Genomic DNA, 21,973 nt, shown 5'->3' with positions numbered 1-21,973 from the left:
ATTTTATGCAGGTTTAGCTTTAGGCTGGCTTTTCCAGGGTTTAGGTTTAGACAAGAATCTTGCAGGCATCCAATATCAAACCAACTAACCTTTGGCTGGGAGTCACACACCCTAGCCACATAATATCCTTCTGCTTGAGTGTGTGTGTGTGTGTGTGTGTGTGTGTGTGTGTGTGTGTGTGTGTGTGTGTGTGTGTGTGTGTGTGTGTGTGTGTGTGTGTGTGTGTGTGTGTGTCAGTGTGGTGAAAAAGGTGGCCCAGTACATGGCAGATGTTCTGGAGGACAGCCGAGATAAGATCCAGGAGAACCTGTTAGCTAACGGAGGTACAGTAACCGCCGCTCCATCCATGTCCTCCACTGGGGTGAGCCTTCACATGCATGCTATTCCATGATGGTTAGAAACGCCTCACAAGGTCTGTGTAGATGTATGCTCCTGCCTGGTCCTCCCGCTAACGAGCAAACATATTCACCTAGGAAGCTCATCTTGGTCATGTAATCTCCATCTCTGGACCTAACTGTTAAAGCTTCATTCCTATCTTAGAGTGATTCCTATCTTAGTTATGTTTTTTTAAGTTTTCTTGGTTAATTTATTTGCATAAGCACTACAAAAACGGAAACATACATTAATATGTATATGGTTCTTGTTTTCACCCAGTTGACCTGGTCACATATGTGACCAGGTTCCAGTGGGACATGGCCAAGTATCCCATCAAACAGTCGCTGAAAAACATCTCTGAGATCATCTCCAAGGTAATGTCCAATGGTGCAAAAAAAGCAGAATCACTGTAGAATAGTACCATCTTGTGTTTTTTTGTACATGTATTTGATCTATTTTATATATTATATTACAAAGTGTATACAAAGGCAGAAATGTATAATTAAAAAAAAAAGTATTAAATGTGCTCAGAATAAAGTTCCTTTAGAGAGGTTTTTCGCATTTGATGGATGATGTTCGTGACGGTAGTGTCTATTATGTAATATGTATTTGTGGCAGGATCAAACTAACATACCTGTATACAGGAGTGCACAAAATAGTGTGCTAATCATAGTCATCTGAAGTAATGCATGCATCATACACGTTGTAACTCCACAGCAAGTGAGTCAGATTGACAACGACCTGAAGGCAAGAGCCTCGGCCTACAACAACCTGAAGGGAAACCTGCAGAACCTGGAGAGGAAGAACGCGTGAGTCATGTTGGTCACCGCACCCACATTCACCAACTCTCAAGCACTTAATAAGCTGCTATATATCCTAATTATAAACATTTATATTCACAGTTAGCCAAAGCAGATGCTTTGAGTTAAATGTGAGGCTACAAACCACTACAAAACACTACTACAAAAAAGGTGCAGAATAGCGATATGGGGACCGGCAAAGAAAATGTTTTCATATTTGTGGTGAAGTGCATTAAAAATGTGTTCATCACAAGCTTAAAGGAGACATACTATGGTGTTCTCCCAAAAAGTTAACATAGTATATGGGTTCTAGAAAACATGTTTTTGAAGCTGTTTGCTGGAAATTGCTTTTAGGAAAAAAAAACTTGCCTACCGCTATTCCCCTCTGTTGGGCCTTTCACACCGCTTCAAAATCTGAGCCTGTTCCGGGCCAGTTCGGAGCTAGGGCCAGTGTTTTGGTTTCACACCGCCAGAGAACCGGCTCCGGCCTCTAAAAACCGGTTCAACTCCAGCCCCAGGTTTGAGCTGGGCTAGAACTAGAACTGCTTTTACGCGGGGGGCAGGGGGCGGGGTTATCCTTACCTTCATAAACAGGAAGACCAACGAAGACAGGCCTTTTTAAAACACCGAAGTAAACAATGGACGTGAATCCGTGTATGGTTCGTTCTTTGAATATTCAGATTTAAAACAAAATCAGAAAAAAACAAAAAAACGACTCAGTTAATAGTTTTTTTCTGATTTTGTTTTAAATCTGAATATTCCAAGAACGAACCATACACAGATTCACGTGTTGTTGTTGTGTTTGAAACTGGCGCGAGGGTTCGTCTTCTTATTGTACAGTTCCGGCAAGGCGCGAGGGTTGCTTGGAAAGCGGAGACGTTTGCAGTGACGTTAGGACGTTGCTCTTGCCGGCTCCATGGCTGGCTCTGGCCGATGTGAAACCAACTGGTTCATAACTGGGATAAGGCTGGAACCTGTTTGGAACTGGCCCTAGCACCAGCCCGGAACTAGCTCTTGGTTCTTTTTGGTGTGAAAGCCCCAGGAGTCAGTCCCTTCAGAATGCGCTGGTTCTGGTGTCTGTAGCTTTAATGCAAATGAGCTGCTGCCCATAGACCAATGAGCTATCAGTGTGAACCACAGCATGGAGGAGAAGTGATTGTTGCGCTGTTGAGCTCTATAGCTATATAATATAATATAATAATAATAATAATAAACATAACTGCAAGCAGTGATTAACGGGGTCTGAGCAAAATGAAAGTCAAGAACACACTAATGGAAGATATATAAATACATATATTATGTATTATATAGACATATATTATGAAGGAAAGATGTTGATATTCCCCTTAATGCCATACTGTGCCTTGGCTTTCAGGTGACTGGGCTGCAGAGCAATGGCCGAAAGTCATGTTCAGCATGTTCATAATTGTCTAATCGGGATTCAAACTCTCAACCTAAGGATCACCAGTACAAGGCATTATCCCATTGAGCCACTGACATTCCTGAACTGCGTGAAGCCTCATTCACATGGAGAAAATATCGATTGATAAGCACACAACATCAAGAAAACTCCAAGCACACATTTCGCAAGAGAATCGAGGGCTTCCTTAAAAGAGTACAGATCTGAAAATTTGCAGTGTTAATGGTATCCACCTAATGATAGCCGTATGGTATTTACACAATAACAAAATGGTCATACAGGCAAAATGGGTTCAGACTGTGGACGTTTGGCTTTTCTATGAAATTGTGGGAAAAGTAAACAATATATGATGAAAGAATTTTGAGTCCAGGTCAATCTTGTGAGGTGAAATAAGCCTAATTCATATTTTCTTTACAATAGCGCCACCTTTTGGTGCAGTACCACAAATTTTGTATAGGCTGCAGTATGACTTTTACAGAATTTGAGGGAAACAATTATCGGACCCCTAATAATAATAATATTATATAATATATAGGTATTTATATAATATATCTAATATCGCAGCCAAAAGCTTTGCGTGCCTCGGATGATATTATGAATTGTAAAGACTTGCCTCTGCCGTCTCTGGTAGCCTACTTCAACAACAAGTAAAGACTCGTAGTCGGGGATATCTCAGCTATGGTTGAGAAGAATCGGGTTAAAGGAACTTTGGCCTTGACTCTCTGAAGTCCATATTGAACTGTGACATGGAGGAGAAAGGGATTGTACTCTGGGAGCTTAGCCGCCGGACTGCCGCCGAGCTCCCCCTGCCGGAGCTGCCGGACTGCCGCCGTTCAGCTCCCGGAGTACACCCGTCGGAGCTGCCGGACTGCCGCCGTTCAGCTCCCGGAGTACACCCTTCGGAGCTGCGGGACTGCCACCAAAGATTCGGCGACATTCCGGCGGGGGGAGCTCGGCGGCAGTCCGGCAGCTCCGGCGGAGAAAGGGATTTCACTCCCGGAGCTGAGCTGCCAGGCTGCTGCCGAGCTCCCCCGCCGGAGCTGCTCGTCCGCTTGTCCACAAAATCTTGCTATGCTCTGATTGGAGGGGGGTTTGGAAGTGGGAGGTAATATTCACATATGCCCTGACTCGCTCGTTTGGTAACTGTAGGCGGGGTACTTTCAGAAATGCATATCTCACTCAAAGAATCATGGACCGACTTGTGTTGTTAGGGGTCCAAGCCAACAGGTTGGATCCCTATTGTTTTTGTAGTGTTTATTATTATTCCCAGCTAGAAGTGGTACCACAGCCCAAACCGTAAATGGTGCACACACGCCAATTGCATGACTAGATCCAGGTACGTGAGGTGACCGCAGACGACCAAATCCAGACATGCCGGCCACTAGGTGGCGCTATACCAAGGAATACGCGTTTGGGGCTATAACTCCCACACCGAACCTCCCACAGTCCAAAAAAAACCACACAGATTCACTGGAGTCTGCTGCATCTTTTGGAATAGGCCACGCCCATTTGCGTCGATAATTTTTTTCCGCAAAATCGCGAAAACCGCTAAACTGCCTTTTCCCTACTCCTCCCACATTTTTTGACCAATCGACACCAAACTTTGCACAAGGCATCTTCAGACGCACACGCAAAGAAATCCTCGGACACTTTTTTGATCCGACCTTCGACGACGAAACGGTAGCGTTTTGAATATTGGTTTATTAGCTAAATTAGACGTGTAAAATCCAAAATCCCTAAAAATCCAAAATTAGACATCGGATCGAGTCCAAGTTTTACACACACATGTCGGTGCTAACCTTAATGTCGTTCGATAACAATTTCGGGAAATTTCGCCATAAGGGGGCGCAATAAACGAGGAAATTGTATATCTTCTACAAAATTTCGCCATTATGGGCCGCCATAAACGAGGGAATTGTTAATCTCCTAACTGGCCAAAGGAATGTTCTGAAAACGCGTTTGGGGATATATCTCCCACACCGAACCTCCCACAGTCAAAACCTTTGTATCCACAGGTTCACGGTAGCGTTTTGAACACATGCTACGCGTTGTGCCGGCGAAATGCACATTTCTTGGACCCCTGCATAACTGCTTGCAGTTCTAGTTTTTAATTATATCTCCACTTTAAAACAACATTCACAAATCGGCTGCACTTTTCCAGGTCGGATGTTTAGTCCATAATTCAGCACTGGCAATGTTATTGTATTAACATCCCCGATGGCTTTCACATGCCAATCTGCGATGCCTTTGCCTTTGTCTAGGGGCAGCCTGCTGACCAGGAGTCTGGCAGACATCGTCAAGAAAGAAGATTTCATTCTGGATTCTGAGTATCTTCTAACCATGCTGGTGGTCGTACCAAAGTGAGTACTGCACCGTTCCGGGAGACAGTCGAAACTGAACCAGCAGGGTTTGGTGATGACGTTAACCATGATGGTCTGAATGATTGTGTCTCCCCTTCAGGATTAACTATGTTGAGTGGCAGAAGACGTACGAGACTCTGTCTGAGATGGTGGTCCCCCGGTCCACTAAGTAAGCATCCATGACGGTTCATCCCCAGTTCGAAAGTCCCGCTGCAGTTCAGGGACATGTATGATATTCAGCTACTTATTCAGCTGCCTTCCCTTCTCAAATGTACTGACCACCAATTCATTTTACCCTGGGGTATTCTTCAAGTTGTTTGAGAACAGAAAATTGTTTGTATGTGACCAGGATAAAAAGACACAAGTTTGAAGTCTTTATGAGTTAAAAAAATAAAAAATTAAAATAAATAAATATATATCACGCACTAACACACACACACACACACACACACACACACACACACACACACACACACACACACACACACACACACACACACACACACACACACACACGTGAATCAATGAGGAGCAATCAATATAATCAATAATAAACTCAGTGGTGGGGTCTGGTTGAGCACAGTATAATCCAGGTCCTTCACCCAATGGGAGTTCCCCATGAAGACATGGTGGTGTTTGACTCTTTCCCCATAATGTCCCCATGCACAGCCTGTTGTTTGAGGACCACGACAGCGGCCTGTTCAGCGTCACTCTCTTCAGGAAGGCCATCGATGACTTCAAGCACAAGGCCAGAGAAAACAAGTAGGTGACCCAGTGTGCCACACAGCATCTTCATTAAAGGCTGTGTTGCAGGTGTTATTTTCCAACAAATTTGTGCAATTTGCTTGTTGGTAATAAAGATTTAAACTGTTATTTATTACATTTAATGTTGTTGGGTATCACAAAACGGAATGTAATACGAAAAAGTAGGTACTATTTTAGCGGTTTGCTAAAAACGACAAAAACTGGACTTTAACACTATTTTGGAGACATTTTATAAATGATACACATATTTTGAGTGCTTTGTGTACCCATTAATCAAGACTTCCGGTTAACCTGCACATGGGCCTTTAACATCATTAGATAAGGATAGGAGTGAGTGCTTGGTTCAAAATAGTCTGCAGCAGTCAGTGCTACAAGTACAAAATGTTGAACAAAACAAACATGACAATGAATGGGAAAATGGGTTACTGTATAACACTGAAATGATAATGAATAAAGGAACCAAGGGCGTAATAGCACCCCCAAAAATACAAACCAATGTGACCCCCCCCCCCCAATATTCATGTATTTCGGCAGCAGACAAACCAAAAATGTTAAGTTCTTGGTCATCAGCCTCCGAAAAGACAGTCTCAAATTGTCTTAAACCAATCAGATCAGAAATGCGAACCATGCTGTGATTGTGTGTTAGTTTGGTGTTTGAAGTACAGCTTTTTTGATTATAAAAGGTACCGCAAACCTTTTGGTGATGATCAAACAAGACTAGGATGATTTTCAACTACTAGGTTGTATAGGCTACCCACCGTTACTGTGAAACTTATATTGCCAATAGGCTTCTCTGTTCAAAATAGACACGATTAGCCACAGTTCATTTAGTGGAGAGAACCGGGCTATAACGTCCAGACATGCTTTTGTCCGGACTTGGGACGCAACTGATGATCTCATGGTCATCCTTGCAAAAATCGAAACCCCCCCAATTCTGATCCCAAAGTTTCGTCCTTCCAAGGAACATTTACAGGATTTACAAAGCTTTGGACAGAGATTAACATATTGCATTCAGTCCAATCCTTGTTAGCTAAGAAGAAGTGTGAGCATGAAGGACTGCAATATAAAAGATACCTTACAAATAGCTTGCCTACGCTCAAAAAGATAACATGGATTCTTAAACTCACAGGCTTCGTGCTTGTAGATGGAAAAGCCATGGCCATACATGAATAGATAATACAAAGAGATAATATGTATGTTTTATTTGTACACACAATAAAATTTGGACATACTTATGTGTATCATGGTTATTATCAATCATTCAATAATATCTCTAATCTAGCTATTCAAGTATTTATTGTTGGTATCATGCTAGCCTGATATCGTCAGACCAATCCTAATCTGCGCATTCAAACCTCTCAGGTCATTTTTGATTTCCAAGGGACGTTATCATGGTGGTCCTCATAGCCAAATGGATGGAGCTTTGACGTCCAGCTCCGCCTCTCTTGTCACTAGCCATCAACCCAGTTTTGGTTAGGGTTATGGTTTCATGGTTATGGTAATGGTTAGGTTAAGGTGCTAAAATGTCGGTGTGTACCCACTGTTTCCGGCTGGATTTGAACACATAGGGTGAATCCCGTTGCGATAAAAATATGAGATTTAAAAATATTAAGGGGGGGCATTTAGTGACCCAAGGCAACTTTGTGATACTTTTTCCGTTGGCTGTTTTCACACCTAACCGTGCTCAACTGGCCCCATTGTTCTCTGGCCTGCACTCACACTAGGCCATCTGGCCGTGGCCGTTGGCCGTCGCAAATGTGGCCTGGCCACGGTAGGCTCTTGTACATACGTCATCACGTCGTAACACGTCATCACCAAGCGTCCGCTGCATGGACCATAATAAAGTCTGCCGCAGTCAGAGTTTTAACAACAATGGACAACAACACAGAGAACACAGTTCGCACTTTGCTGAGTCTGTTGCTTATTTGGAGCCGTTCTCAGATAGAGCCCACTCTAGTCACACTCACTAGTTGAACCGCTTGACGCCATGTTTACCGTTTAATGGGAAAGAAGGCTCGTCGCCTTTATTATGTCCATGGTCGTCGCATGGACTATACGTCATCCAGCTCAGGTTGCGTAGCCGTGCGTGTGCGCATGTCGGCTCATTAGCATCTGTACCGTGGCGGCCCGTACCGTAGCTAGCAGCACACCTCTCCCAAGTGGCCAAGTTGGCCTGGCCTGGCCAGACTGGCCACACTCACACTGGCAGATTTGAGCACGGTTAGGTGTGAAAACGGCCACGGCCACGGCCAGCTGGCCTAGTGTGAGTGCACCCTTAGTGTACTGTTGTGTATACAGTGGAGGAAATAATTATTTGATCCCTCACTGATTTTGAAAGTTTGCCCACTGACAAAGAATTGAACGATCTATCATTTGAATGGAAGGTCTATTTTAACAGTGAGGGACAGAATATAAAATAATAATCCAGAAAATAGCATTAAATAAAATATATGAATTGTTTTGTATTTCATTGAGTGAAATTAGTATTTGATCCCCTATCAAAACATTGCTTAGTACTTCGGCGAGAAACCCTGCTGGCAAGTACAGAGGCCAGACGTTTTCTTGTAGTTGATGACCAAGTTTGCCCACATCTCAGGAGGAATTTTGGACCGCCGCTCTTTGCAGATTCTCTCCAAATCTTCAAGGTTTCGAGGCTGTCGCTTGGCAATTGAAAGCTTAATTTCCCTCCACAGATTTTCTATGGGATTAAGGTCTGGAGACTGGCTAGGCCACTCCATGACCTTAATGTGCTTCTTTTTGAGCCACTCCTTGGTTGCCTTTGCTGTATGTTTAGGGTCATTGTTTTGCTGTCCCATCCACAACGTATCCTGGCTGAGAGAAGGAGGTTGACAGCCAGGATTTCACGTTACATGGCCCCATCCACCTTTCCCACGATGCGGTGAAGTCGATCGGTCCCCTTGGCAGAGAAACACCCCAAAAGCATAATGCTTCCACCTCCATGCTTGACGGTGGGGATGGTGTTCTTGGGGTCAGACAGAATTCCTCTTTCTCTAAACACGGCGCGTCAAATTGAAACCAAAGAGCTCGATTTTGGATTCATCTAACCACATTACCTTCAGTGAAGCATTCTCGGACTCATCCAGGTGTTCATTGGCAAACTTCAGACGGGCCTGTATATGTGCCTTCTTCAGCAGGGGGCCCTTTGGCGCTGCAGGATTTTAATCCATTATGGCGTAGTGTGTTACCAATGGTTTTCTTGGTGACTGTGGTCCCAGCTGCCTTGACATCATTAAAGCCATGCCATTAAAATCACATTTTTCCTATTGTTTGTTAAATAACATAGGTCTGAATAAGTTTGTGAGCTGTGGTAAGTTTGAAATCTATGCAGTTTGTCTGCTGAATGCAATAGGCAATGAAAGGAAAAAGGCAGAAGAAATTAGCCGATCTGGATAAGGTGACACTGTGACGTAGCGTTGTCAAATTATTATTCATGGCCCTGCCCACTTGGTTGGTTCGTAACCACCCACAAGAATTCTGAAGGAGTCGTGATTGAGCTAGTGCTAAATGCTAATACGTGTACGGTAGTTGCTTAGTTCGTAGTAACAGGCTAGTTACAGAATTTTGAATGCAATGGCAGAACGACATCGAACTACATGAACTGCGACATGCTGCCTGCCGCCGGTTGCCGCGAGGCACCACCGCCGCGAAGCACCACCGCCCGGCAGCGGGCAGCCGGGCGGTGGTGCCTCGCGCCGGCAGCAGGCAGCAGGCAGCGCACGGAACTGTCTACTACAGATTGATGTGGAAGTGGAAGAACCAGAGACGTCGGAGAACCCGACGAAGTCCTTTGTGATTCATTATATCGTCTGGACGTGCACACAGCTTTTGGCCGTGATAATATGTATTATTTGATATAGATATCTATGTATTATATGATATTATTTAGATATAGAGCTCCAGGACTGTAACGCAAGTGTTGTACACACGTCGGACTCTCGTCTCTGGTATTTCTCCAACTAGACTCGTAGTGGGGGTTATCTCAGCCATGGTTGAGAATGAATTGGGGGAAAGGAACTTTGGCTTTGACTCCCTGAAGTCATGAACCACGACATGGAGGAGAAAGGGATTGTTGACCGCGGTCGTCTCCCGCCGGAGCCTCGCTGCCGATGGACCACCGCCTCGGCTTCAGGATGCGGTGATTAGCGCTGACCGCTGCCGAGGCGGTGATTAGCGCTGACCGCTGCCGAGGCGGCGGGAAGCAGGGCTCAAGCGGGATACATTCGCGGCCAACAATCCCTTTCTCCTCCATGTCGTGGTTCATGTAGCCTACTTCAGGGAGTCAAAGCCAAAGTTCCTTTCCCCCAATTCTTTCTCAACCATGGCTGAGATAACCCCCACTACGAGTCTCGTTGTAGAAATACCAGAGACGAGAGTCCGACGTGTTATGCGCCATCACACCAACAGCAGAACGGTTATCCAAATAACAAGGAAGTGTACAACACTTGCGTTACAGTCCTGGAGCTCTATATCTAAATAATATCATATCAAATAATACATATTATCACGGCCAAAAGCTGTGTGCGCGTCCAGACGATATAATGAATCACAAAGGACTTAATCGGGTTCTCCGACGTCTATGGTTCTTCCACTTCCACATCAATCTGAAGTAGACGCGGTCGTTTGAGATTGATAATAACCTATCGTCTGGAGGCTCACACAGCTTTTGGCCGTGATAATATATATTATATATTATATGATATAGATATCTATGTATATTAATATGGGTTTCTAAGAGCCATTGCGATACATCCACCGTAAACAGAGCGCATGGTACCGTGGCTACAAGCTGCTCAGGGCCAGGTGATAATATATATTATATATTATATGATATAGATATCTATGTATAATATGGGTTTCTACGAGCCATTGCGATACATCCACCGTAAACAGAGCGCATGGTACTGTCAGTGGCTACAAGCTGCTTAGGGCCACACCCCCACCCCCCTCCTTGACCTGCCTTGACACGCCCACCGTATACAGAGCGCATGGTACTGTGGCTACAAGCTGCTCAGGGCCACACCCCCACCCCCTCCTTGACCTGCCTTGACACGCCCACCGAAACAGCGCGTTTGGGAAGCTCAATGTGCGACTGTTTCGGAGCGACTGTAACTCTGCACCACGGCTGAATTTCGGGGACGTCTTTGAATACTGTGTTTGTGGCCCACTAATACCTATATTAAAGCATCCATAAATAGAATGGCATGGGATCTTTAACAAGCTCCTCCCGTGTAGTTCTGGGTTGATCCCTCACCTGTCTCATGATCATTGATACCCCAAGAGGGGAGATCTTGCGTGGAGCCCCAGGCCGAGAGTGATTCACAGTCATTTTGTGCTTTTTCCATCTTCGCATAATCGCACTTATAGTTGTCTTGTCCCTTAAGCGAAAGGACTAACTTGCGGGAGCTAGAATCCTTTATGGTTATTATGGGATCAAATACTTATTTAACTCGTATGCATATTTTTTTATCAAATTTTCTTTTTGATAATCTGTCTCTCACTGTTAAAATAAACCTACCATTTTACCAAATTATAGACCGTTATTTTCATACTCAGTCGGCAAAGTTGCAAAATCAGTGGGGGATTAAATAAGTATTTCCTCCACTGTAAGTGTTAAGTGTAAGTGTTATAATGAATGACATTGTTGAGGCAATGCACCAAAACCCGTGGCATTATACTGAGGAGCTTTACCTTCAATCAGACGCAGAGATAAACCAAAAATAAACCGCTGCTCATGCATAGTTCCACAAATCTGCACACACCGTAGCATTATGTCATACGCTTCACACTATACACTATCTCTTGGCAGTGATCATCAAAGTCGACGGCTGTCCAGAACAAGCTCCACACACCCGCAAGTCCACACACACCGTTGCATTTTAACTACAGTGTCCGAGAAGCTTAACCCTCTGGCGGACGCCGCAGTGCACCGCTGCCCAGACAGAGCTGCTCTCTGGGCTGGTGTTAGACGCTGCTGAACTGGTGCTACCAAGTTGTATGAGTGAGTTGGAGAGGGGCTGAACCTGAGTGGGGGCGCGGCTGGATCTAGAGGTGGAGCTAGAGATGGAGCTAGAGGTGGGGCTGGACCTAGCAGTTGCGCTTGGTCAAGCTGAACCATTGGCTCTGCAGTGAGCTCCTTTGTCCACTGATCGTATCAAACATTTACATTTAGGGCATTTAGCAGACGCTTTTATCCAAAGCGACTTACAATAAGTACATTTGTCATAAGAAGTGCAACAATATATCGCTGTCGGTACAGTAAGGATGTTCATAGAACCAAGTGCAAGTACAATAATCGCTAGGCTAACCAATTCAAATCCACTCCATATTGGATACGGTTGTGATTGCCCCGAACCACACAGGTCTGCTGTCTGAATTGCAGAGGGGCCAGGCGCTGCTGCCAGGTCATTCAGATTCATCTCCTTTTCCAGGCTAGTATTATGCCTTTAGTTTTCTAAATCACAGGAATCTAGTGTTCAAATGTGTATTCTGACATAGTTTTTTTTACTGCTGCACATTCTAAAAACATTTTGTTTAAACCTAGCTTGGAAATTCGGAACAGCACGCCACGACAAGACTAACCAAGACTCCTTTTCAAAAACTATGACCATTCAAACGTAGTCTGTGTCAATCAGCCTCTCCGTGCCACATGTCGACCTCTACAAAAAGCTATGACCATTCGAACATAGTCTGTGTCAATCAGGCCCTCCGTGCCACATGTCGACCTCTACAATTTACACGACCCAGACTTCTGATTTTGTGGGATGTTGGCTGATAAAATTACACGGGTATATAGTATTTCCAGAGATATAGACGCACTTTTGCACATGAGTATTTTTTATTTTATGCCTGTGTGTGTGACGTGTGTTGCGATCCGAATAATTGCATGTTCCTTCTCTGTCTCTGTAGGTTCACTGTGCGGGACTTCCAGTACAACGATGAGGAGATGAAGGCCGACAAAGAGGAACTGACGCGGCTGTCCACCGACAAAAAGAAACAGTTTGTACGATCGGCGGGGGTTCTTAAATCAACCTCTAGATTTTTAATCTGTATTAAAATTAAAATGTTCAGCCAATTGTCTGTGATTTTTTCAATGAACCCAGCAGGATATTGCTCTGCTGACTCGTCAATCATTTCCACATCAATAATTATAATGAAAAAGCAATGGAGTATGTGTGCTAATGGTGTTAAAAGGTGTTGATTAACGAGTGAATCATTGATATGTGGGCTCATTAAAGAGCATGCTTGTGCTGTCCTCCAGGGTCCCTTGGTGCGGTGGCTGAAGGTGAACTTCAGCGAGGCCTTCATCGCGTGGATCCACATCAAAGCGCTGCGTGTGTTCGTAGAGTCCGTCTTACGGTGAGCAGAGAGAGAGAAGGTCAAACGTAAATCGACCGGGAGCGTATCGGCCATTTAGTTGTTAATGGTGTCTGTAATGTACCAGGGATGAGGTTTTGTTTGCTATTGTTTTAGCTATGGTCTGCCGGTGAACTTCCAGGCCATGCTCCTGCAGCCCCACAAGAAGAACGTCAAGAAGCTGCGCGAGGTGCTGTACGACCTGTACAAACACCTGGACGGCAGCGCAAACATCATAGACGTGAGCAGCATTCAATCAATGTGTTTCTCTGTTTCGTTGTTTGGTCATGCTGTGTTGTGGTTGTTGTGATAGCCGTAGCTTATCTTTGGGTGGTTGCTCTCCTCTTCTTCAGGCTGCCATGGACATCCCCGGGCTCAACCTGAGCCAGCAGGAGTACTACCCCTATGTGTACTACAAGATAGACTGCAACCTGCTGGACTTCAAGTTCTAGAGACCACACATATCATCCCATCGGATCAGCACAACACTCGCAAACCAAATGCTACCTTCCTTCATTTCTTGTGTGTTCAGAGTTTTTCTTTTCAGTTTTCTCTCTCTCGCTCGCTCTCGCTCTGTCTTTTTCTCTTTCTTGCGACCTCTCCATTACATTCCAAAAACGCTACTTAAGTGTTTAGTGCAATCTGTTCCATCTTTCTCCAAAGTATCCAATGGAGAGCTATCCCCATTGCTTGAATCATCCAGGGCACTGTCTTGTCTTCTAATCGTATTTATACTTAGTCATTTTCCCCCAGTCTATCTACACATCCTTCTTAGTGAGACTCAAAGTAGCATGGGGAGTTCAGGGTTAGTGGGGGAGACGGACTGAAAGAAAAAAAGCTGTATGTTGATCATATTTATAGTAGAGACAATAGCTGTAGTGTAGACTATAGCTCTAAAGCTCGTGTTTTTTTATTTTTTTTTACGGTGCTTTGTCTGTAGTGTTATGTGTGAGGAACTTCTGGTTAAGAAGTCATTGTGATTTTTTTTTCTTCCAAAACCTTTTCTTCAAAGAATTGCTTCAAGTACTTGTGAAATTTAATGCTGTTCTTCAATCGAAGAAGTCCACTGTATTCATGTATATTATGATTATCCGAAAACTCATCTATGTGCAAATACTGTCTAATTCAATAATATTGTAAGTAATCATCCAAATAAATATATATAACTTCAACTGCTGTCAAATGGTGTATAACACAGACTCATAAGGGCGTTTGCAATAAATAACGGTTTTTTTTATTGTTGTAAAGTTTATTAAGAGAACAAATCGAATATTATCTGTTCACCAATGTATTGGAGACGGTAAATATCCTTGGGATGCTGTATTATTTATGGACCTAAAAAACGACTTCAGAGATTAGATCAGGGGTTTCTTAACCTTTTTGTTCCAAGGACAGCCTATTCATAAAATAATTTGGAGGACCGGTCGTAAATTTTAAGATGCATCATTTTCTAAAAAGGTTGTGGCTGTTTTTCAAGATGCTTTATGTGTCACATTCACAACAATTAAAGCAACAGCAGAAATGACTGTCTCCCTTCAACAATGAAATAATATAAAAAATACAATTTATTGAGACAATTTATTAAGAGAAACGCAACAAAAGTCGCCTGAGACTTAAATAAACACAAAAGGGGTGATATCAGGTAAAGTGGGCCATCAGGTAAAATGGGCCATTTAAGGTTTGGTGGTCCCAGCCCCTCTGGAATTTAGGGCCAATGACTGCAAAGGATTTCAAACTGTTGCCATACCTGTGCTTGACAAGTAACAGGTGATTTTATTGGTTTATGGTTGCTATGGTGGGCAGGGCAATACTTCAAATCTAGACTGCACCAGAAAGCTGCATGGTAAGTAGCCTGGCATACCAAAACTAACTAAACCATTATAAGGATGATACATCTATTAAAAACAAACATACACATAAAAAAAACTATGCATAATATATATCTTGATGGCATCCATCAGAAATAATGCTGTTAGTTTGGTATATGAACTTCATTTGGGAAAAGTGATGTTTTATCTTGGCGGCCCTATTTACCTTAAGCCACTGAGGTAAAATGGGCCACATGGTTTCAGCTAAAATGGGCCGTACACTGTGTCACTCACATACACACATGTGTATGACATTTGGTTCAACTAAAATCTGTATGTTGATTGTCATGTGAAATTAGCGCAACTCAAAGTAGGCTAGCTTCCTATGTAGTGAACTACTTTCGCTGTGTTTGTGTAACTTAGCTTGTTACATATGACTGGGTGGTAGCTTTTGTGTATTGAAGCTTTATTTGTGGCAGAATAGGCTAACTGATATCTTAATTCATGTATGTATGCAAATGTGTGTGTGTGTGTGTGTACGTACGTACGTGCATACACACACACCCATGCACAGACACGCACCCACACACTCGCACACCGACCAACACACGCACAGGTTTCACACACACACACACACACTCACCCACACACACACATGTGCACACAAACACACACACACACACACACACACACACACACACACACACACACACACACACACACACACACACTCACCATGACCCCCCACCAATAATTAATGCTTGTAGATATTTTATTTACAGTGGGTATGGCAAACGAGAAGGAAGCGAGAGGAGAGGAGAGAGGGAGAAGGAAAGAGAGAGGAAGTGGGAGGAGGAAGGATAAGAGAGGAAACAAGCAGAGGAGACAGAAAGGGAGAGAATAGATGAGGAGAAAGGAATGCAGAGGAAATGAGAGGAGGAGCAAGGACCAGAGAGGAGAGGTGCAAAGATAAAACAGGGAGGAAAAGGAAGGCCAAACTACAATCTGTGGAAAGAGGAGAGGATGAAGGGTGCCTTGGAAGAATACAGGGAGGGAGTAAAGAAAGGAATTAGAGTGAGTGTGCACCTCTTATCACGAGCATGGGGTGTGCCGCGATCCACACTGCAAAGACGCATCAGTGGAAAGGTGACTGGCAGTGAACATGTGTCAGGGCGGAAGCCCTACCAGAATGGTATCTGTGATGACGATGGTTTCATTTGCAAAGATTGTATTTGAATAATGTTTCATCACAGATACCATTCTCTTCACTTCTCTTTTGTACACACACACACACACGCACGCACGCACGCACGCACGCACGCACGCACGCACGCACGCACGCACGCACGCACGCACGCACGCACGCACGCACGCACGCACACACACACACACGCACACACACACACACACACACACACACCACTGACATCAGTTCACTGATGCTGTTCTTGTTGTTTTAATGGCACTATGAATATGTTTGTGTAATGCAGTTTAAATGTTATGTGGTTGTATAAGCAATTGTGTTTTAAAATTAAGTGAAGACATTCCTCCAGTCATAGACATCAGTAACAGCCTTTGGCCCTCTGGTTTAATTAAAACATGAATGAATTAATTCATGAATTTGTCTTGTCACATGTCTGTCACAGCTGGCCATTTAACCGGAACAGCTGGCCCATTTAACCTGAACAGCTGGCCCATTTAACCTGAACAGCTGGCCCATCTTAAATGAACAGCTGGCCCATTTAACCTGAACAGCTGGCCCATTTAACCTGAACAGCTGGCCCATCTTAACTGAACAGCTGGCCCACCTTAACTGAAAATGCTCATGCCAAAAAAGTTGGCACAGCTGACGTTTCAAGAACTGTAGTGCCTAAATAATTGGTGTGAATGCTGCAAGCATTCACAGCTTTGAAATCCTACATATTTGGTGTGAATGCTGCAAGCATTCACAGCTTTGAAATCCTACGTATTTAATTTTATTATTATTCCGCCGTTATTTTGGAGTGCAACTCCTTCGCCATACTTCAACGTAGAAACATCATTCAAACATTAAAACGTTCAGCTCCATTAGGAATCGAGCGCTATTACTTTTCTTAATGATATTCTTCATAATTCCCGAGATATTCAACTTTATTCACCGAAAATTCCCCCATTCACTCCCATTCAAAATTAAAAAAAACGCTGATTCACCCTTCATCCGATTCAACACTTCCAACATTCAAACCTTCATAACTTGGTCAAATTTCAACCGTTTACCATCATTCAAAGAATTAAACAGATCTACACATTTGTATCTTCAATAATCTTCAAACAGAATTTCGATATCATTTATAGTTTTTTTCATATTCACCGTTTTAGTTTTTATTCCGGATTCGTTTTCAGTTGCTCTCACTCTAACCGTTTTACCATGGCAACAGCTCGTTGACCAATCAGTGGTCTTCAACAGTCGATATTCAAATGAGGCTGATTCATCCTTGATCCGATTCAACCCTTCCAACATTCAAACCTTCATAACTTGGTCAAATTTCAACCGTTTACCATCATTCAAAGAATTAAACAGATTTACACATTTTTCTCTTCAATAATATTCAAACATAATTTCGCTATCGTTTATAGTTTTTTCAGATTCACAGTTTTAGTTTAATTTTTATTATAAATATTCTGCCACTTTTTCGCAACGTGACTCCTTCAACATACTTCAACGTAGAAACATCATTCAAACATTAAAACGTTCAGCTCCAATAGTACTACTGTGCTATTATTTTGTCTTATTGATATTATTCATAATTCCCGAGATATTCAACGTTATTCACCGAAAATTCCCCCATTCACTCCCATTCAAAATTAAAAAAACGCTGATTCATCCTTGATCCGATTCAACCCTTCCAACATTCAAACCTTCATAACTTGGTCAAATTTCAAACCGTTTACCATCATTCAAGGAATTAAACAGATCTAAATATTTGTATCTTCAATAATATTGAAACAGAATTTCGATACCATTTATAGTTTTTTCAGATTCACAGTTTTAGTCTCAAACCGTCATATTCTACAGTTTGTCCCATTGAGGCAGTCTGCCCATTCTGACACTTAAATTACTAAAGACATTGTAACTAAATCATTTTTCAGCCGTTTACCATCGCTGAAACAATTAAACAAATGTTGACATTTGTATCTTCAATAATATCTAAACGAAATTTCGATAGCTTTTAAACTTTTTCCAGAATCACAGTTTTAGTTTGACACCGGATTAGTTTTCAGTTGGTTTCATTGATTTCCGTTGACATTCAGGCAGTCTCCCTTAACCCCACAAACGCACGCACACACACACACACACACACACACACACACACACACACACACACACACACACCCACACACACACACACACACACACACACCACCGGCCTGGTGAGACACAGACACACACACACACACCGGCTTGGTGAGACACACACACACACACACACACACACACACACACACACACACACACACACACACACACACACACCACCGGCCTGGTGAGACACAGACACACACACACACACACACACACCGGCTTGGTGAGACACACACACACACACACACACACACACACACACACACACACACACACACACACACACACACACACAAAGATAACATCGGCCGGGTGAAACACACGCACACACACACACACACACACACGCACGCCGGCTTGGGCACACACACACACACACACACACACACACACACACACACACACACACACACACACACACACACACACACACACACACACAGATAACATCGGCCGGGTGAAACACACACACTGCAATCCGATTTTAACATTTGGAACTCTGTTCCAATCCCTCACTTGAATAAAGCTATTCAACATTTATACTGCTCCTCCTACCACTACTACCATTAGCCGGCAGACTGTAAATGAAGAAGGCGTTATGTAAGGGATAATGCCCGACGAGGTGTCCATTATAATGGATATAAAATGGACACATAAAACAATCGATATTCGGTATTTGTTATGGATTTATTGTACAAATTCCCTGAAAAGATGCACGTTCCAGGATGAATGGAAAAGCTCCCGTAAGTCAAATTGATTTATAAATCACAAAAACAACTCATATGAATTGATTCCTCTTCAGTCTTACTTTGTACTTGTGGCCTTTTTCGGGAATCTGTTGGAGTGGGAGCACTCGAAGGTCTCTTCAAAAATCGCCCTGACATCCATGGCTAATTAATGACAGGTAGGCAGGCATGATAATCCACAACGCGTAGGGCCATGTGTTTACATACTTCCTGTTTACATATTTTCCTGGATCCGGATTGGTGTTGCCGCCGCAGCCGCAAGGCACTGATTGGAGGGTCACAGACCATAATAGCACAGCGCAGATGAAAATGATTCAGATTACAGAGTTCATTTGTTCAACCATATGAAACTTTGTTTTATGTGTTTTAAAATGATACCAAATTTATTTCCGATTATTCCAACGGCAGAATACAAGGCACAGGGAACTTTGAGGTTCGTAAACGCTATTTAGAGGTGCGTAAACGCTATTTCCTAAATCCCAGAGGTGCGTAAACGGTGTTTACGTGCGTTCACCCTCCACTACAGCCCTGGTAACAATCAATTATTACTGAGAGAAATATATATTCAAATTCTAGGTACAAGTCGAGAGATATGTCAGAAGTTCATGAAGACTCTCAAAGCAGCATTTGATGCAACCAGTCTTTTTGTACATGTCAAATACGCATACAATTAAACACTCTATAACTCTGTTACTCATACATTCAAGAAGGCTACACTGCTCGATTATTGTCGTTTTAAAAGGCGACTGACAGATTGTGTCAGACATAGAACCAACCTACCTGTTCAGAACGATATATAGGCCATAGGCTACGTTATTATCATGTCAGCGTTGATCTGAATGAGCACGCGATACAGCGGCTCGTGGCGTGACAGCCTTTAAATACCAGCCCAGACGACACGAGCGTCATTCCACAGATGAAGACAGTCGGGTAAGTCACATATAATTATATGAACCTGTCTTTATACAGTTTATTTCGATAATCTTCTTTTAAAAACACTGGAAAGTATTTAATTGACATATTAAAACCAAACGAAAATGATATTGGCGAATTAAATGTTGCGAACAGCGGCAGAACATTCGAAAATAAAGCGGTTAGCCAAAGTTTGCGCAGTCACTGCGTCACATTAGTTACCGTTCAATGGAAAGCAGAGTCCCAAATATACGCTAAGTCCCTTTTACTGGCCGCTTTGGCTACACGTTAGGCAAATTTATAAGATTTGTCTCAAATAACATTGGTCTCAAATCTTAAAGAAGACGTTTCTTCTAGAAGATGACGACGACAACGCAGCAATAAACTGAATGCAACCGCCTTTTGTTCTTAAACGAGAACAATATTGAAGCGCGAGCGAACGTAAAAATGCCACTGAGAAAAAAGTAGGCCTACAACCTGAAATTCAAGCGGTCAGTTGTTAAACAAAATGTTAAACTTCAATAATTGTTGGTAGTCAAGTTATATAGGCCATTTAATTAATCTCTCAACAGCGTAAGCATACCACATTGTAAACCATACCACATTGGCGGGAAAACACATCGGCGGGAAAACATGGCATACGCCATGGATTCAGCCTCGTACGCGCTCGCGTGTGTGTGTGTCTGTGTTTAACTCGTTCTCTCTTTCTAGTAGTTTCATGTCGTTTAGATGTTCAATTTAAAAGAAAAGATAAACCTAGTCTAATATGTTGTTTCATCTTCTAGAGACCATCCAGAGAACTCGTTGCTTCGGTTTGATTGGTGAGTAAAAGCAAATCTGAACTCCGTTACTCAGATGCCTGTGTCTGGCTATGTTTATAACTAGCAGTGTTAGCCTTTAGTCAACATTAAGGCGAGTATAAGGTGAATAGACCCATAGATACATATATAGAACACTAGATGTCTCGAACGTCACCACTGGCGGCCAGCTTACCACAGTCAGCTGCTCACCCATAACATTGCGTGGAAGTGGTACACTTTTTAAATAACCATAACTTGCTACATTTTTATAAACGCCAGAGATGTAGTTATGACACATTGTATTTGTTAATGACCCTGCATACTTTAATGACACTGCAAACCGTTTGTAAATCGGTTGAAAATTGAGCAAGTTATGGTTCTCTCTCTCTCTCCTATATATTAATAGCCTAATAATATATAATTATCTGGGGCTCATTAATATAGGCTAATATTAAGCACAGAGAAACCATTTGTATTGCAGTCCCTCTATTATATACTGGGCAGTGTTTGTAACTGACATTAGTTAACAGATTCTTTTCTTGTGTGTATGTCTGCCTTTTATCATTATAACTAAGTACTGTGTATACCAGCCAATGTTGACAGAGACATGCTGAGCAGATTCATGCAATTAATTTAATTAAGTTAATGTTTGTTTTCTTTTCTTTCCGGTTTAAACACTGTACATGAACAAAGAAGACGTCTATTGGCCCTGCAGCCTGCTGTTTTTTTTACCATCCAAACCCCCCCTACCCCATCTTTCTCGCTACCCCCAAACCCCATCTCCTCTTATGGCGTTTTTGATGTCTCTTTTTTGAGACCGCTCAGTAAAACGGCTTGCCTATCCTCTACCTGTCTCTACCCTATTTCTCTCTACCTTATTTACCGCTATCATTACGGCAATTCTCATTTCTAAAGTACTTGAAATGAACAAAAAAAACGAACTTGAAAAACCCCTGAGCCAATGAAAAACCCAGAGCCATTGAAAAAAACCCAGAAACTTGAAAAAAAAAAAAAATCTTTCTTTTTGAAATAGAAAGTACCATCTCACTACAAACTGGTTTGTTTTGAGAAATCTCCTCCTGTACCTATTGTCACACTCTGTACCTACTGTCACACTCCCTGTAGTTCACGCTGAAGAGATGCCAAAGAAAAGCAAAAGATCCCAAGCGGCTAAAGTAAGGTGGAGTAAGTCTGGTGAGTTTCCGCTCAAAACACAAGCTGAACATGTGCAGAATTGTGATCCTGACAGCAACAGAGAAGTACATTTTCC

At 42.8% G+C, this 21,973-nt stretch overlaps 1 protein-coding gene and 1 long non-coding RNA gene across 3 annotated transcripts in view; both read left to right on the top strand.

Annotated features, from left to right (window-relative positions):
• The window catches only part of LOC115535650 (V-type proton ATPase subunit C 1-A), a 29,935-nt gene extending 15,669 nt beyond the window's left edge, over positions 1-14,266 (top strand). For both annotated transcript variants that reach the window (XM_030347042.1, XM_030347041.1), the window contains exons 4-13: positions 238-323; positions 655-749; positions 1,093-1,184; positions 4,857-4,955; positions 5,056-5,124; positions 5,625-5,717; positions 12,648-12,741; positions 13,000-13,097; positions 13,212-13,335; positions 13,448-14,266. In XM_030347042.1, the coding sequence (XP_030202902.1) occupies positions 238-323; positions 655-749; positions 1,093-1,184; positions 4,857-4,955; positions 5,056-5,124; positions 5,625-5,717; positions 12,648-12,741; positions 13,000-13,097; positions 13,212-13,335; positions 13,448-13,546 (949 nt within the window). In that variant the 3' untranslated portion in view covers positions 13,547-14,266. The remainder of the gene's footprint in view (positions 1-237; positions 324-654; positions 750-1,092; positions 1,185-4,856; positions 4,956-5,055; positions 5,125-5,624; positions 5,718-12,647; positions 12,742-12,999; positions 13,098-13,211; positions 13,336-13,447) is intronic.
• A 4,949-nt stretch (positions 14,267-19,215) lies between these two features.
• LOC115535683 (uncharacterized) lies at positions 19,216-21,449 on the top strand. The gene is made up of 3 exons (XR_003974541.1): positions 19,216-19,921; positions 20,689-20,724; positions 21,400-21,449. It is a non-coding gene; the product is annotated as an uncharacterized LOC115535683 (long non-coding RNA).
• The last annotated feature ends 524 nt before the right edge of the window (positions 21,450-21,973 follow it).

This window comes from Gadus morhua, chromosome 22, assembly GCF_902167405.1.
Source record: "Gadus morhua chromosome 22, gadMor3.0, whole genome shotgun sequence".
Taxonomy (NCBI): Eukaryota; Metazoa; Chordata; class Actinopteri; order Gadiformes; family Gadidae; genus Gadus; species Gadus morhua.
The sequence above is the reverse complement of the archived record's forward strand: the minus strand, read 5'-3'. Positions and strand labels throughout refer to the sequence as shown.